At 40.3% G+C, this 17,999-nt stretch overlaps 2 protein-coding genes across 3 annotated transcripts in view; one reads left to right on the top strand and one right to left on the bottom strand.

The window, feature by feature from the left end:
• The window catches only part of DNAJC2 (DnaJ heat shock protein family (Hsp40) member C2), a 37,979-nt gene extending 37,772 nt beyond the window's left edge, over positions 1–207 (top strand). For both annotated transcript variants that reach the window (XM_045494548.1, XM_045494549.1), the window contains one exon: positions 74–207. In XM_045494548.1, coding sequence (XP_045350504.1) covers positions 74–148 — 75 coding nt within the window. In that variant the 3' untranslated portion in view covers positions 149–207. The remainder of the gene's footprint in view (positions 1–73) is intronic.
• PMPCB (peptidase, mitochondrial processing subunit beta) lies at positions 161–15,244 on the bottom strand. The gene is made up of 13 exons (XM_045494550.1): positions 15,114–15,244; positions 14,014–14,154; positions 13,029–13,115; positions 12,566–12,695; positions 7,914–8,112; positions 7,462–7,541; positions 4,830–4,942; positions 3,429–3,572; positions 2,458–2,618; positions 984–1,069; positions 814–902; positions 578–653; positions 161–483 (listed from the first exon to the last, which is right to left on the bottom strand). The coding sequence occupies exons 1-13, from the start codon at positions 15,210–15,212 to the stop codon at positions 419–421; spliced, it is 1,470 nt and encodes a 489-aa protein (XP_045350506.1). The 5' UTR covers positions 15,213–15,244; the 3' UTR covers positions 161–418.
• Between the last annotated feature and the right edge of the window lie 2,755 nt (positions 15,245–17,999).

Consider the following 17,999-nt stretch of genomic DNA (forward strand, 5'->3'; position numbering starts at 1 on the left):
ATACTTCTGCCAAACTAAACACCAGAAAAGTATGCAAATTCTGACAATTTCTAACACCTTTCTCCCTTCCTAGGAACTCGTCGAGATGGTAAAAGCAAAGAAAGCTGCCCAAGAGCAAGTGCTGAATGCAAGTAGAGCCAAGAAATGACTTCTGACAATCTTTGTTGTGTGTGCATTTTTATAATAAAACTGAAAATATTGTACAAATTTTCATTCTTAAAATTCTATTTCAAGTGATAATTTCAAAGCGTGCTATCTACCATTCGCTGTGGTGGTCTTATAGCCTTTCAAAGTCTGATGCAGTATTTCATTCAAATTTTCAAGTATATTTTTTTTCTCGAGGGACTGGTAGCTTAAAACTTGCAGATCTGTTAGCTGTATAAATATATATGGTCGAAATATGTTGATTAGGAGCATTTTAATCATGAAGCCAGCACATGTTACTGCGAATCTGGTTAAAGTCTGGCAGTTGCTCAATGGGACCTAAGGATTAAAAGACAAACAGTTAAAACTGAATAAAAGACAAGTACTTAGGCATTAGGCACCCTGTACTTCAAAGAAAAGGAGCCAGGCTTACCAACAGCAGCAAGAGCTGGACTCTTATCATAAATATATTTGGTGCACACTTCTTGGATTATCTCTGCATTTACAGCCTGAAATAGAGAAGATAACTAGCATTCGGAGCTTTTCATAGTAAAGACACATTCTGTACCTGGAACTTTTTAGAACTAAAGCAGGAATTTAGGACACCTATTTTCAGCTTTGTCACAAGGAACTTTTGTACAAGCCTCACAGTGTCTAAACACTACTTACATCAATTCTTGCTTCAAGCTCAGGGATGGGAATTCTTCTGTTATAGCATAACATTTGCCTGCCAATATCTTCACAGATTGGAGTGGAACCTGTTTACAAGAGGAGGAAACACTTAGGTACTGGAATATTGATCAACCATATGAAAATAGAACTTAGGTCTTTATTCTTACCATCAAGTTGCAACAACATGTTTGTTTTCAGAAGATTTTTGGCTCGTGCAACTTCGCTTTCTGTTACACTTGTGCAGAGTCGCATCCTAAAACCAAATCAAAATGTGAAGTAGTTTGAAAATGACTTTTTGAGTTAATGACTTAAAGACACTATACATATTATTCCACACCATACACATAATTATGATTTCAACTTAGTGAAAAGTTATTAATGATCCCAATAGGTACACAAAAGCTAAAATACTGATGCTTTTCACTTTTTTTTTTTAAATGTTTGTTTATTTTTGAGATAGCGTGAGCAGGGGATGGGTAGAGAGAGGGAGACACAGAATCCGAAGCAGGCTCCAGGCTCTGAGCTTTCAGCACAGAGCCCCACGCGGGGCTTGAACTCACGAACTGCGAGATCATGACCAGAGTCAAAATTGGAGGCTTAACTGACTGAGCCACCCAGCACCCCTGAAATAATACTGATTCTTATCCTGGTATTAATTTTTCTTAACCATAGTATGATTGCAGACAGAGGTTCGATACAACACAAAGGTAGGCTGACCACATTTTGAGACATGCTACCATCACTTTGAGACTTCACTAATCCTCATACTAGGATCTGATCTGCTAGAAGAGAGAGGTTAGTGGACCACTAGGTTCTCACAAGAATCCAGCTGACTTATACCTACTGATTAACAATTACACCCCATTGAGGAGCTTTAGAGACATACAAGCCATTTAAGAATGGTGGAGGAGAGGAACTTCCTGCTTCAAGGGCAGTGGTTCTGAGTAAAACAATACATTTTTCTTTAGCAATGGCAACTTCAGATTTGCATAACACCACCATTCAAACCAGGTAACTTGCAAAACTTTAGGAACTTCTTTCTGAAGTAACCTTCTTAAAGATTAAGAATTTTCTCTAAGTCAACTTCACATGAGACTTAAACATCTGTGATCTTTAAAAACATGGCAACCAGCTATTTAGTTAATTTTTTTTTTTAATGTTTTTTGAGACCGAGGCAGAGCATGAATGGGAGAGGGTCAGAGAGAGACGGAGACACAGAATCCGAAACAGGCTCCAGGCTCTGAGCCATCAGCCCAGAGCCCGACGCAGGGCTCGAACTCACAGACTGCGAGATCGTGACCTGAGTTGAAGTCGGATGCTTAACCGACTGAGCCACCCAGGCGCCCCTATTTAGTCTTCTCTTGACTAAATGCTAGTTATCACCATCAAAACTAGTCAACAGTGTAAAAACATGAATTCTAGGGATGCCTGGGTGCCCTAGTTGGTCACGTGTCCAACTCTTGATTTCAGCACAGGTCATGATCTCATGGTTTGTGAGACAGCCCTGTGTTGGGCTCTGTGCTGACATTGTGCCTGCTTGGATTCTTTCCCTCTTTCTGCCTCTCCCCTGCTCGCTCTCTCTCAAAATAAATACGTAAACTTAAAAACAGTGTGAATTCTAAACAAGATTTATTTTCTCACCATTCTTTCTGAACAACATGTAGCATATCTGCAATGGTGGCCGGTTCACAAACCATATAGATGCCCCATAATCCTGTATCTGTGTAGGACGTGTTGAAAGACTGGAAGCTATGACAGAGGTTGCCGTGACAGGTGAGCTGGGCCAGCTTACTAGATAGATTCTGTAACGAAAAAAATTGTCCAGGAGAACCGTAGGTATACGTGCCCAAATTACCAGAAAGCAAAATGAGTTCTGTGGCAAATAGTGAATGCCCTGAGAAACTGTGTCTCCGTTTTATCTAGCGGCATCTCAGTATGAAGTTAAAATTCAATGAGACTAAGAACAATACTTCTCTCACCAGCCCAGCGTACCCCCAGAGAAATTCACAACGTAAAAGCAATGAATCCTTGTAATTAACATAGCAGCTGCACCAATTCTAAAATAATTCATTCCCGTTACCAACCCAATTTGTAGGACTCCTCGCTGTGTATGCTTAAAGATTTCAAATTCTATTGCATGTGAAGCCTACGATGTTTATATGAAGTATATTTTGTTGAAATCCTTGAGTACAAACATCCTTTATATTTTGAAGTAATTTCAGACAGAAAAGGTACAAAAACAGTATGAGGAATTCCTTTATCCAAATTCTCTAACAACTGTTATTTTACCATGTTTGCTTTATCCTCCTCTTTAACATATTTTTTCAACTGTTTAAGAGATGTGATGTTTTGTGTACACTTCTAAAACCCAAGGAGATTAACATCAAAACAATTATTAAAACTAGAATATTAACACTGATAATGGTACTATTAGTGAATTCTATCCTTCTTCAAATTTTGCTAATTATCCAACTTACATACTTAGGACACACACAAAAATCTTTCCCAGCCCAGGATGCACTCCAGGATCAGTCTGTATTTTAAAAGTCCATTCACAAGACAGAGTTCTGCCTTGACATTTATTATGGAAAATTATTCTTAAAATCACTTACCATTCCTCCTCCAAAAGAGCGATCCCAGTTGCCAATCAGTGTGTTTGCAACCATGAGACATATTGTATCTGGATGTGCCCAACCAACAGCCTCAACAGCTATTGCAAGATGTGCCAAAGGCATCTTGTCATCCCTCACTCGAATCTAGTTAAAACAAAGAAAGCACAACTCTAGTGAAGACTGCCTGTGTATAGGGGGTGCCTGGATGCCTCAGTCATTTAAGCGTTCGACTCTTGGTTTCAGCCCAGGTCATGATCTCAGTTTGGGAGATTGAGCCCCGCGTCAGGCTCTGTGCTGACAGTGCGGAGCCTGCTTGGGATTCCCTCCCCCTCTCTGCCCCTGCCCTGCTAATTATAATTACACCCTCTCTTTCTCAAAATAAACGGGGGGGGGGGGGGGGGGGGGGGGGGGGGGAGACTGCCACTGTGTAACAGGCTTAACAGGAAAGAAACACATCATGCCTCATTACATTGAACAGTCTAATCCAGAAAGATTTCTTGAGTTCTGGAAAGAAAACTTCACCAAAAGATCTGCAATTGAAATACTACAGGGGCACCTGGGTGGCTTAGTCAGTTGAGTGTCTGACTCTTGACTTTGACTCAGGTGATCATCTCACAGTTTGTGCATTCTGCATTCTCTCTCTCCTCTCTGCCCACCCCCCCCCCCACCCCACATGTGTATGTTTGCTCTCAAACACTTAAAAACAAAACAAACAAAAAAAAACTACATACATAGCCACCAGATGGTTACCTGGTCAAAAAGGACTGCATTATTTCACTGGCAGAAATCAGGAACATTCTAATTTCTAATCGTGACACAACTGTCTATTTTCTAACAGGGACACAAAGCTTATTTTTGTCCTACCAATGCTACAGTTCTATGCATTTGCCAACATCAGACCACTTTTGATAGATTTCCTTCGAGCACCATCCCTAATGTGGCAAACTAGGCCTCCGAACGAGACTTATGGCTACAGCTGACAAGTAGCAGATTCTCTGCAAGTTCTGGCTCTAACAGCTACTCCCAGAAGTGTACTGTGGGCAGAACTTAATGAAGAATAAACCTGATGTGAAAATCAAAATTTGGGGAGTTTTAAAAATAGAAACACTTTTATAGCTCACAATACATAACTGGGCACAGTGTCAAAGAAAAAGCACAAGAAGACCAAATTATCACATTCCCCTCAAAACCTTGTTTCCTTATCAGAAAAGTTTAAGTGGTTAAATAATATGGACTATAAGCAAATGAATCCATCCTTTTCCCTTTTTCTATGTTTCAATTTAAGCCTCTGGTTTCTTTCATTTTACTCCTGTTAAAAATAAGCACATTTTGTACACTCATTCATAAATACAACCCAAGAAACCCAAAGGGCTAAATACTAGCTAAGGAGGCTTGCCCTACCTCACTTCCTGTGAATTTGCAGGGAGGCAGAGCTGGTATTTCTCCTTTGTGTGTGGACAAAGAGTCACCAAAATGAAACTTGGCTAACTCAAGCAGTTCATCATGGGAAACTCCTAAATTGAAGGAAAATATTTCATACATCTAGTAGCAGTACAATCTACAGCAGACCAATAACTGCCAAACTTTACAATAAGCTCAAGGTGGTATCATGTGATCAAAGTTACACAAGATCTACTCGCACTCACTGAAAGCCACTTCAGAGTGAGCTGACAGCATACTTGCCCTGCTGTTACAGGCTTGGGGTTGCACAGCTCAGTCTGTAGAACAATTAACATACCAACAAATTCACAGCTGAGGATAAGAAAACAGCTGGAAAATACATTCTATATAAAATCCTGTTACATTAAGTTACTCAAGGTCCTAGAATGCAAACTAGCAAAAAGCCCCTTTTCAGTAATTTTTTTAAAGTAAAAAGAATATGAACATGAGCTCTAATTTAAAGAAGGCTGGGTACATAAATATGCTTTGTTCTCTGAGCTCTGCTATCAGAATGCAGCAGTCAAAATTCAAAAGAATTTCATCTAAATTTCTGAATAAATCCAGAGCTATCCAAATATTCACTGCTGGCCATCCAAAACTTAAGGATTACTTAGATTCTAGGGGCACCTGGGTGGCTCAGTTGGTTAAGCATCTGACTTCGGCTCAGATCATAATCTCACAGGTGGTGGGTTTGAGCCCCACCTCAGATGAACGCTGCTTCTCTCTCTCTCTCTCTCTGTCCCCCCTCCCCATCATGGGATTCTCTCTTTCCCTCTTCTCTCTCCGCCCCTCACTCACTTGGATCCTCTACCTCGCTCAAAAAAACAAAAAAACACGTTACTAATCCAAACTCATGACCCAAACAGATTCAGTCAATGAAGGATTCTTAAACACAAGGATAAACTTAGGAAACAAACTTAGACATGTGCAAGTGCTTTTACAAATACTGTCATGTTATTTATATGAAACATTCCTTTAGAATGTAAAAGCACAACTTACACCCATTATTTTCCAAACAAATCTGTGGTATAAAACAAGACCGTGTGTTTTCAGAAGCACTGTCTAGGAGAGCCACCTCGGATACCAATCCAGACAGTAACAAAACAACGGGAAACCCTGGTGGTCCAAGAATGACAACCAGAGAGAGAAAAACCATGAACACGCACACAGTTCTCAGCACCTGGTAACACCAACTTCCACTGCTTTAACAACTTCACCTACTGCCCTCCTGATTAGACATTCCAGATAGCTCCTGCTCCCACACCTTTACTTCTCCTCATGCAGAAGGCAGGGGAGCCAGTAAATTTTTTAATGAAGCTAGGTCTGGTCTTTTTCATTGATTTTAAGATGCCATTGTTTGTAACGCTCATCATAACTTATGTACTAAAAAGACAAAATACTAATTAATACAGGACAAGCCATTAACTGTACTTCAGCAAGGTCGAAATGAACCTATGAATTACAAAAAAAAAAAAAAAAAAAACAACAACCCCGTTGTGTCCATGTGCCAACGACCATGGCGGAGACCTCCCAGTGTGGTCATTGAGGCCTAAGTCTTCCTGTTCTGAGGCAGTTTCAAATGTGGACCCCCAGTCGGCACCATCCATTTTAGAAACACTGTTACACAAGAGAATTTCAGAGTGCACTGACGCTATTACAAAGGTAATATGATTTAGCTTGAGAGCCTAATGAATAAACTGTTAAAGGTATTTAACCCTCATATTCATTTTCTCCATCATTCCCAAGTAATTAGTTCACAAGTCTAACTAGGGCAACTAGAATTTTAATTTATTGTCATTTCTAAAGACAAAAATTAAATTTACACAAAAGAAAACTCCATCTATCGTTGTTTTGCCCTAAAAAGACAAAGTGAAAACAAAACTGGAAACCAATAAAATGTACTGTTTGCCTAAATTCAGACTGCCATGAAATCCAGCAGAATCTAACGTAAATTTTCTTTCACTGGCTTCAAACATCCCCAAGGAAGCCTTGCCCTGAAGCCACTCACATAGTTGGATTCCCTTTAAACACTCTCAGCTCCCTGCACAGTTCCCCTTCTCAGTAATTAGTAGAGCTACTGAATGAACAAATCAAAGAATGAACAATGTAACATATCCAATTCATGCCTGACCGAAGATGAAGTTGGTTCTCAAGAAATAATTTAAAATCTCAAGAGATTCCCATACTCTAGTACACTATCTTTCAAATGTCATTATCTCCCAGTTCGCTCATGTGCCCTTGCAAGTTATGTGTGTACACTCACATCTGTAAGTTTTTCTGTTTTTTTAATGGGTTTTTTTAACCTCCGCTTCTACTGAAGAGGAGAAAGTCTATTTCCAGTGCTCCACATTCCCTTTAAATAGCATACTCAACAATTTGCTCTTTAAATAAAAAACCCCAGGACCTCTCCCAACAGGATCAAACTAGTAAGTGCATCATTCTATGACTGTGTTTAAAACAGTTACAGAAATTTATTTACTTATTTTTTATTTAGATTCAAGTTAGTTAACATATATATATATAGTGTAGTATTGGTTTCAGAAGCAGAATTTTGTGATTCATCATTCAGTTACAGAAATGTAAATCGACTAACCTCCAGCAGCAGCAAGTACTATTCTTGGCCCCTTATAATGTGTGGTTATGTAATCCACCAAGTCCTTACGATTTATAGATCTGTAATGGAGAAAGAAAAGCGATATAAAAGGAAACTAAAAAGCACAGATCTTTATATAATATACCTGAAATTAAATTGGACGTTAAAAATACTCTAAGTTAAATGCAGTCAGAAATAGGATACAGACAACAAGTATCAACAAAAGATGAAGAATTTCACCTATCCTGTATCAAGAACAAAGAGCCGATACCGTCACTTGTTATTTCAGTACTATCCAAGAGCCCAGACACCTGGGAGTTAGATGGGGCCAAAATATAGCTAACTACAATTTCATTCAGATTATCAGGGAGGAAACATTATGTTTTGAAATATTTCTGAATTTTCAAAACTCATCATTTTTTCTCCAAAAAAATCTTGAGAATTATACCTACTTGATGTTTTCAGTTGGACCCAAAATAGTCCGTCCAAGTGCAGTATTTTGATAAGCTGTGGCATGAAGATAATCAAAAACAACTTCCTGTAAATTGGTTTCAACTTCCTGCATCTCCCTAAGGATGACTCCACGTTCACGTTCAATCTCTGCTTCTCCCAATGTACTGTTTTGTATTATATCAGCAAGAATTTCTACAGCTAATTAAAAATAAAACAAGAAACACGAAGAGTCTTAATTTTCAATATTAAGATCTATTAAACTAGCATCAGAAACCATGATACTGACCATCATTCAATTTTGACTAAATGATTAAGCCAGGAAGAAACAAATTTACTCCCATTAAAATTAAAAATATAAAATATAAACCCCTGTGGTAAAGAACTTGGGGAAAATTCCTAAATTTAACCGAGGTCTCCACAACACTTGTAATGACTTTACCACTTCAAACATGACCCAAGTGTATAGTGTTCTGTATGAAAATTTTAAAAAGCAGAAAATTTTCTATATAAAAACATCTAGGTAGGTACAAAGGATCCACAGTGCCCAAATATTTGCTACCCTAGTCCCCACAGCAATGATGCTGCTATACAAACAAGCCAGTACATGCCATAATCTAACAGAGATGGAAAGTTAACATGTGAAGAAAAGGATAGGTATCCCAAAAAAGATACCTATTGCTATCAAAGGATTAAAAGTGTCCCTTGGGAAAAAGTGATTAAGCCCTCAAATTATTTATACAAGAATGACCCTAATTTGCGAAAAGCCCAAAGTGAACTCAAGGATGCTATATGATGCTATAAAATTACATACTTCTCCAAAAAGGATAAACCTAACCTATTTGTACAGGGGCAGGGTGCCTGGGTGGCTCAGTCGGTTAAGTGTCCGACTTCGGCTCAGGTCATGATCTCGCGGTTCATAAGTACGAGCCCCTTGTCGGGTTCTGCGCTGACAGCTCAGAACCTGGAGCCTGCCTCGTATTCTTGTCTCCCTCTCTTTCTGCCCCTCTCCTGCTCACGCTCTTTCAAAAATAAACATTAGGGGCGCCTGGGTGGCGCAGTCGGTTAAGCGTCCGACTTCAGCCAGGTCACGATCTCGCGGTCCGTGAGTTCGAGCCCCGCGTCGGGCTCTGGACTGATGGCTCAGAGCCTGGAGCCTGTTTCCGATTCTGTGTCTCCCTCTCTCTCTGCCCCTCCCCCGTTCATGCTCTGTCTCTCTCTGTCCCAAAAATAAATAAACGTTGAAAAAAAAAAAAAATTTTTAAAAATAAATAAATAAATAAAAATAAAAATAAACATTAAAAAAAATAGCAATAATTAAAAAAAAAAGAATTCATACAGGGGCATCTGGGTGGTTCAGTTGGTCAAGTGTCCAATTCTTGGTTTCAGCTCAGGTCATGATCTTAAAGTTTATAGGTTCAAGCCGCACATCTGGTTCAGTGGTATCAGTGGGGAGCCTACTTGGGAATCTCTCTTTCCCTGTCTCCGACCCTCCCCTTCTCACGTGCTCTCAATAGTAAATAAATTAAAAAAAAAAAAAAAAAAGAACTAGTACATAGTTGCAATCACAATCTAAATTTTAACAAATATAAAACATGAATAATCTTTAGTTTTTTTTTACTCTACTGCAAACTTTTGTTCCTTGTTTAGATTCGCTTTAAGCGGCCTTGTCTCCAAAGCAATTATGTTTGAGTATCAATGACCTCCTATAATTAACTACCTGTAGATTGCCCAACATGCTGAAACAGATTGCTAGACCAAAGCAAGCCGGTTGCAGAGATCATGACCAAAGGGAAAAACTATAAAACCAAATAAAAAACTCTGTCCACATAAGAACCAAAAGCCATGACGGGTGATGAAAAGGCCAAAGACAGATAGAAGGATAAGGAATCCCGTGTGAAGACTCTCTTGTAATACGGGATTGGTAGTCTAGACAGTATTTGCTCAAGTGGAAGTTCGTATTTCCTGGAGTTTATGTTTTAATTAGAATCTTTCTTTTTAATGTATATTTAATATTATGTGTATTAACGGGCGCCTGGGTGGCTCAGTCAGTTAAGCATCCAACTTTGGCTCAGGTCATAATCTCCCGGTTCATTAGTTCAAGACCTGCATTAGCGTCTGTGCTGACAGCTCAGAGCCTAGAGCCTAGAGCCTGGAGCCTGCTTCACATTCTGTGTCTCCCTCTCTCTCTCTGCCCCTCCCCCACTCACACTCATTCGCACTCCCTCTCAAAAATAGACATTTAAAAAAAATCTTGTTAATATATTATGTGTATTAGTATTCCAATACATGTATTCAATTTGTAATACAGTGGGGCACCTGGATGGCTCAGTTCGTAAATCACCTGACTCTTGGTTTTGGCCCAGGTTATGATTTCATGGTTCATGAGTTCAAACTCCGAGTCAGGCTCCATGCTGCTGGTACAGAGACTGCTTGGGATTCTCATTCTCATTCTCTCTCACTCTCTCTCTCTCCCTCTCTCCCCCTCCCCTAGCCATGCTCCAATTCTCTCTCTCAAAATAAATAAACTTAAAAAAATTTGTAATACACCTATATTGATGTATAATCAAGGGGCACCTGGGTGGTTCAGTTGGTTAAATGTCCAACTCTTGATTTCGGCTCAGGTCATGATCCCACGGTTCATGAGTTGAGCCCTGAGCTTGGGATTCTCTCTCTCTGCCCCTCCCCTACTCATAATCACACATTCTTGCTCTCAAAATAAACTTAAAAAAAAAAAAAAAAACAAAAAACACTTAAAACAAAATGGGAAGGTATCAATAAACATTTTTCCAAAGATGACAGATGGCCAAAAAGCACAAGAAAAGATGCTCAACATCATTCATCATCAGGGAAACGCCAATCAAAACCACAATGAGATAACACCTGACACCTATCAGAATCACTATTAACAAAAAAGACAAAGTAACAAGTACTGACAAGGATATGAAGAAAGGGAAACCTTTGTGTACTGTTGGTGGGACTGTAAATTGGTGCAATTACTTTGTAAAAGTACAGAGATTCCTTAAAAAAAACTAAAAATAAAAGATACTAGAAGACCCAGCAATTCCACTTCTAGGTATTTATCCAAAGAAAATGAAAACACTAACTCAGAAAGATCTATGCACCCCCATGTTTACTGCAGCATATTATTTATAATAGCCAAGATATGGAAACAACCTCTGTGTCCATCAGTGGAAGAATGGATAAAGAAACTGTGGAATGCAATATTCTATAATGGACTATTATTCAACCACAAAAAAAGAATGAAATCTTGTCATCTGCTACAACAAGGATGGACTTACAGGGCATCATGCAAAATGAAGTGAGACAGAAAAAGACAAATACCTCAGACAAAAAGACAAATCTTCTGCATGTGGAATCCAAACAAAACAGAACAAGTTCAGATACAGAGAACACATCAGTGGGTGCCAGATGCAACCAGGAGAAATGTGTGAACTGTTTTCTTAGGTGTTTTCTAATTCTAAGTTGAATTTTTAAAAAATTAATAGAAAGGAAAATAACAAAGAAGTGTACTCCAAGATGAAGAACTAAAATGTGCAAATGCAGTAAAGATAAGAGAGTTTTGTTTAAAAAAAAAAAAAAAAGCCCAGTAGGAATGCCTGTGTGGCTCAGTTGGTTAAGCGTCCAGCTTTGGCTCAGGTCATGATCTCAGGGTTCAGGAGTTCAAACCCCATGTTGGACTCTGTGCTGACAGCTCAGAGCCTGGAGCCTGCTTCAGATTCTGTGTCTCCCTCTCTCTCTACCCCTCCCCCACTCGCACTCTCTCTCCCCTTCAAAAATAAACATTTAAAAAAATAAAAATTTTAAAAAGCCCAGTAGTCCACAGTGATAAAGTGAGAGGGAAAAAAGTAGGCAGTAAACTGGATATAACTAAAAATATTTCCCTACACAGGAATGGCTCTGGAGAAAAACTTTTTTTTTTTTTTGAGAGAAAAAGCACAAGAAGAAAGGACAGAGGGGGAGTGGGGAAAAAAGAGGGAAAGATATAGAGTGAGGTAGAGGGAGAGGGATTTTTAGCCCCTTATGTTACTACAGCCAATTAACAACTATAATATACAGAACATCAGAGACTGTCAGAGGGAGGGAGGGAGAAGGAGGGGGAGGGAGGGAGAAGGAGGGGGAGGGAGGGGGGAGAGGGAGGGAGGGGGGAGAAGGAGGGAGGGGGGAGAGGGAGGGAGGGGGAGAGGGGGAGAGGGAGGGAGGGGGAGAGGGGGAGAGGGAAGGAGGGAGAGAGGGGGAGAGGGGGGGAGGGAGGGAGGAGAGGGGGGGGAGGGAGGGAGGAGAGGGAGGGGGGAGGGAGGGAGAGAGAATGAGAATCCTAAGCGGGCTCCATACCAAGCATGAAGCCCAATATGAGATTCAATCCCATAACCCTGAGATCATGACCTGAGCCAAAAACAAAAGTCAGACATTCAACTGACTAAGCCAGGTCGGCACAAGTCTCGCAGCCTACAACTGTTTGATATCATTTGTCATATTTGGAGGAAAAAATAGGTACCCACCTCCCCCACATAGTTTGGTTCATTTTTTTCACATTTCTGGGGGTTTCACAACAGACATAATAAAACCAGTACTAGGTTATTTTTGAACTCTTGTGAAAATTACCTATCTGCAGTGTACATAATAACAATACCTCTTGGCAAATCTTTAGAGAATGCTTTGGCATAATATACAGTCTGCTCTCTGGAGGTATAGGCATTGAGATGAGCACCCATGTTTTCAATCTCAAGTTCCAGATCTAACTGGGATCTCTTTTTGGTGCCCTGAAACAGAAAAGAAAATTATGATACCTTCCTTTATCTCTCATCTATTCTAAGGACTTCAGGCAATGAATATGAGGACAAAAGCCATGTCAGTTTCATGCAAGGACCAAATCTGATTCCTAAAGTGCATCAGTGGTGTATACTTTCAGATGACCCTGACATCAACTCTACAGAACAACTGTCAGTATTTCAGGTAATTATTCTGGAAAGAAGAAAAGATTAAAATAAATAAATTATACTATACTACTGAAGTAGTTCTCCTTCCCTTAGAATGAGATATTGTACTTAATGGCTCTTAAAGAAAATGCTTTTTTATAAAGTCTTACAACTTGCCTTGAAAGCCATATGCTCCAAAAAGTGAGCTGTGCCATTATTCTTCTCATTTTCATACCGACTTCCGGCATCAATCCAGAGCCCAACCTGAATACAATCAAGAAAAAATTAAATAAAACATCACTTTCTTTCTTCTGGGGGGACAGAGGTATACAGGGAGCAGTCTCCTTCCTTTTTTTTTTTTTTTTTTTTAAACAAATGCTTTCCAGTCTTAGCACTAAAGTTTTCTTGACTTGAGTGGATTGACAACACATTCCTAAGAACTAGGAGATTTAAAAATGTTGATGATCAGTCTACCGGTGAGTGCTAAAATACTACTTGCCAGTTTCATGGAGGACCCAGATTTTAAGCCCCTTGTTACTACAGCCAATTAACAACTATAATATACAGAAGAACATCAGAGACTGTCAGAAAAATCTAGGTTCAAATCCTGGCTCTGTCATGTATTAGCTGTGTGACTTGAACAAAACCATTTAACTTCTCTGAACTTGACCCTTAATTGTAAAATGGGTGTGCTGGTGCCTACTACAAAGAACTATTTTAAAAATCAAATAGAGGACACCTGGCTGGCTCAGTCAGTGGAGCATCTGACTACTGATCTTGGGGTTGTAAGTTTGAGCCCCACGTTGGATGTAGCAATTACTTTAAAAAAAAAAAAGTTTAAAAATTAAAGATCACATAAGACAATATATGCAAAAACAGCTGGCACAGAGTAGCCTAGAGAAGGTACTTCTTTCATTATCAACACTACTAACAAACAACACAACTGGCTGCAGGAACCAGATGCAGACCCTTAAACAAAGTACATATAGATCCAGTATGGAAGTATCACTGGAAGAAAGATTCACAAATGAGAGTCACCTGTCAAGGCCAAAGAACTGCCCCTATTTTTCAACCACCATCCAACAAAAAGCTTAGATTAAAATAAACATCTGCCCTTTCCTAAGTGCCTAACAATTAAACAGTGGTTGCTGGAATCACTTACGGTGCATGTTGAGAGCCCAGAGTCTTCAGAGGCCACTCTGAGTCCGTTGTCCAAACGCGTTACTCGCGTTTCAGGAACATTCAGAACAACCTGTGTAGCAGCCTGTGTATTTCTCCATCTGTTCCCTCCAAAATATAATGACTGGTTGGGGGTGAAGGAGTGGGAGAGAGGAAGCAAAACATCACTATTCTGATTTTAACTTTTGTTCCAATGAGACCCACCCCTTTGCTTGGCTTAGGAACTTTCCTTAACCACTCTCCTAAAGCCCGCAACAAGCCTGCAAACATGCCTTCACCTTAGGGAAAACAAGCAGTTATTATCATTACACAGAGAGAAACTGTTTTTACTTCAGTACCTCTCCTAGAAAAGCTTAATATTCATTATAGAGGAAATAGGGGATGGGGGAGACAATGAAGGGAGAGAAAAATGTAAAAATATGTATACACTATAAAGGAATGAGATTTAGGTTTTCACTGTTCAAGAAAAGCAATACGTTTTGGAAAAGGTAGAAAAACAGAAGATAGGAAGAAGGGCAGATGCTCAAGATCTACCCTGGCTGAAAGATTTGTTGACTACGGACCATTCGCCTGTCGGCAATTTTTCTTTTCCTTTAAACACACGTTAAAGTCCCTCCCATATACCTTGGAGAAAGCTAGAGGTTATCATGAGAAAAATATATACACAGACAAAACTTTCCTTTGGCTACTCCGGGGTTCGCAGGAAGCACAGCTGAGGATGAAACTCGGCCTTAGACAAAAAGAACTCTCGTCTCACTTTTTAATTTCTCCCCATTTGCAACCACTGTGCTTTTAGTAATCAACACGCACTCTTTACGACTCCTGGGCAACTGCCGGGAAAGGCGCCAGCAACCAGTGTCATCCCACGCTTCACTAGCAGGTCACGCGCGGCGGGTGACCAAGGCCAGCTCATCCCCAGCGGGCATTCAGCATCCCCTGCCCCCTGGTTCCCCACGCGCCGTGGGAGTGTGGGGCGCCGACTCCGCCGCTGGGCCGGCGGCCCGTGACTCAGCTCCGCCGCGCGGGGTCCGGCGGCAAAGGCCGTGTCTCAAGCGACACCCAGACAAGTGGAAAGAAGCTCACCCTCCTGGCAGCGCCTCCAACCAGAAGCCTCTCCGTGAAACCCCAAAGCCGCCGCCGGGCCGCAGGCAACAGCACCCACCTGGCCGCCGCTGCCGCCATCTCGGTTGGGGACGGGGAGGATATGCTTCCGGGGTCGTGACCTGATGTCCCAAAGTAGGTGGGCTCCACCTTGTGGCCAAGATGGAAATGACACTCTTCGAAGCGGTCACGGAAGAAACAGAGCGGGGCCTTGTGCTGAGCTGTAAGCCCCTGATAACACGAATTAGGGAGTCTGTAGGAGTTCCTGTATTATCAGTTACTTAGATCGCCTACGGAGTGCGAGACACAAATGTGGAGGCGTTAAAGGTAACCTGGTGAGACCTATTATCCCATTGATGGCTGCAATTGATTGGATAAAGTGGAATAGGATCCAGAACTCACTGTCCTTAAGGAAGCATCTATTGGGAGAGACCAGCGTACTGAGAGGAGGGAAGGATGTGCCATTGTTGACCCTTAGTCCCTCTTTTTTTTTTTTTTCCTCTGTCTATGCTTTTTTTTTTTTTTTTTTTTTTTTTAACTTACATCCAAATTACTTAGCATATAGTGCAATACTGATTTCAGGAGTAGATTCCTTAGTGCCCTTACCCATTTAGCCCATCCCCCCTCCCACAACCCCTCCAGTAACCCTCTGTTTGTTCTCCATATTTATGAGTCTCTTCTGTTTTGTCCCCCTCCCTGTTTTTATATTATTTTTGTTTCCCTTCCCTTATGTTCATCTGTTTTGTCTCTTAAAATCCTCATATGAGTGAAGTCATATGATTTTTGTCTTTCTCTGACTGACTCATTTCACTTAGCGTAATACCCTCCAGTTCCATCCACATAGCTGCAAATGGCAAGATTTCATTTTTTTCATGGCCGAGTAATACTCCATTGCATATATATACCACATCTTCTTTGTCCATTCATCCATCGAGGGACATTTGGTCTCTTTCCATACTTTGGCTATTGTTGATAGTGCTGCTATAAACATGGGGGTGCATGTGTCCCTTCGAAACAGCACACCTGTATCCCGTGGATAAATGCCTAGTAGTGCAATTGCTGGGTCATAGGGTAGTTCTATTTTTAGTTTTTTGAGGAACCTCCATATTGTTTTCCAGAGTGGCTGCACCAGCTTGCATTCCCGCCAACAATGCAAAAAAGATCCTCTTTCTCCTCATCCTCGTCAACATCTGTTGTTGCCTGAGTTGTTAATGTTGGCCATTCTGACAGGTGTCAGGTGGTATATCATTGTGGTTTTGATTTGTATTTCCCTGATGATGAGTGATGTTGAGCATTTTTTCATGTGTCTGTTGGCCATCTGGATGTCTTCTTTGGAGAAGTGTCTATTCATGTCTTTTGCCCATTTCTTTACTGGATTATTTGTTTTTTGGGTGTTGAGTTTGATAAGTTCTTTATAGATTTTGGATACTAACCCTTTATCTGATACATCATTTGCAAATATCTTCTCCCATTCTGTCGGTTGCCTTTTAGTTTTGCTAATTGTTTTCTTCTCTGTGCAGAAGCTTTTTATTTTTGATGAGGTACCAGTAGTTCATTTTTGCTTTTGTTTCCCTTGCCTCTGGAGACGTGTTGAGTAAGAAGTTGCTGTGGCCAAGATCACAGAGGTTTTGCCTGCTTTCTCCTCGAGGATTTTGATGGCTTCCCGTCTTACATTTAGGTCTTTCATCCATTTTGAGTTTATTTTTGTGTCTGGTGTAAGAAAGTGGTCCAGGTTCATTCTTCTGCATGTTGCTGTCCAATTTTCCCAGCACCACTTGCTGAAAGACTGTCTTTATTCCATTGGATATTCTTTCCTGCTTTGTCAAAGATTAGTTGGCCATATATTGTGGGTCCATTTCTGGGTTCTCTATTCTGTTCCATTGATCTGAGTGTCTGTTCTTGTGCCAGTACCATACTGTCTTGATGATTTCAGCTTTGTAGTATAGCTTGAAGTCTGGGATTGTGATGCTTCCTGCTTTGGCTTTCTTTTTCAAGATTGCTTTGGCTATTCAGGGTCTTTTCTAGTTCCATACAAATTTTAGGATTATGTGTTCTAGCTCTGTGAAGAATGCTGGTGTTACTTTGATAGGGATTGCATTGAATATGTAGATTGCTTTGGGTAGTATCAACATTTTAACAATATTTGTTCTTCCTATCCAGGAGCATGGAATCTTTTTCCATTTGTTTGTGTCTTCTTCGATTTCTTTCATAAGCTTTCTGTAGTTTTCAGTGTATAGATTTTTCACCTCTTTGGTTAGATTTATTCCTAGGTATTTTATGGGTTTTGGTGCAACTGTAAATGGGATCGATTCCTTGATTTTTCTTTCTGTCACTTCATTGTTCTTAAACACTTCACTGTCTGGTTCATTTCATTCCATAGAGATCGTTCTTGGTGAAGCCACTAATTGCTTAAAGACAGGTGCGTCTCAGACCTTATCTTACAGAATCTTGCAGAATTTGACATGGTAGATCTCTTTGAAATTTTCTTATTGTATCTTAGAGGCCTTCCTCCTTTTCCTACTACTTTCCTCTTTACTTTCTTGGACAACTCTTTATTCACAGATCTCTTAATGAGACTAAAAGTAATAAGCACTGTTCTAACTGTGCTATTCTTATGCTCATTTTACATCTGTAAAATGTAGAAATTGTGGTAAAATAACTTGCCTGAGGTCACCATGCTAACAAGAGGCTGCCTGGCTCCAAAGCCTGTGTTCTTTAGAAAAAAGTTTTAGTGTTTATTTATTCCAGAGAGAGACATAAAGACAGAGCATGAGCGGTGGTGGCAGGGGTGGGTGTACACAGAGAGAGAGAGAGAGAGAGAGAGAGAGAGAGAGAGAGAATCCAAAGCAGGCTCCAGGTTGCTGTCAG

This window comes from Leopardus geoffroyi, chromosome A2 (genome assembly GCF_018350155.1).
Source record: "Leopardus geoffroyi isolate Oge1 chromosome A2, O.geoffroyi_Oge1_pat1.0, whole genome shotgun sequence".
NCBI classification, from domain to species: Eukaryota; Metazoa; Chordata; class Mammalia; order Carnivora; family Felidae; genus Leopardus; species Leopardus geoffroyi.

Excerpts from the sequence above, each read along its gene's own strand:
- PMPCB (XM_045494550.1), bottom strand. The coding sequence starts at position 15,212 with ATGGCGGCAGCGGCGGCCAGGTGGGTGCTGTTGCCTGCGGCCCGGCGG. Across the intron at positions 13,116-14,013 it reads CTGGGCTCTCAACATGCACC|GTTGGGCTCTGGATTGATGC; the intron begins GTAAGTGATTCC and ends GATTGTATTCAG. Across the intron at positions 12,696-13,028 it reads TGGAGCATATGGCTTTCAAG|GGCACCAAAAAGAGATCCCA; the intron begins GCAAGTTGTAAG and ends TTTCTGTTTCAG.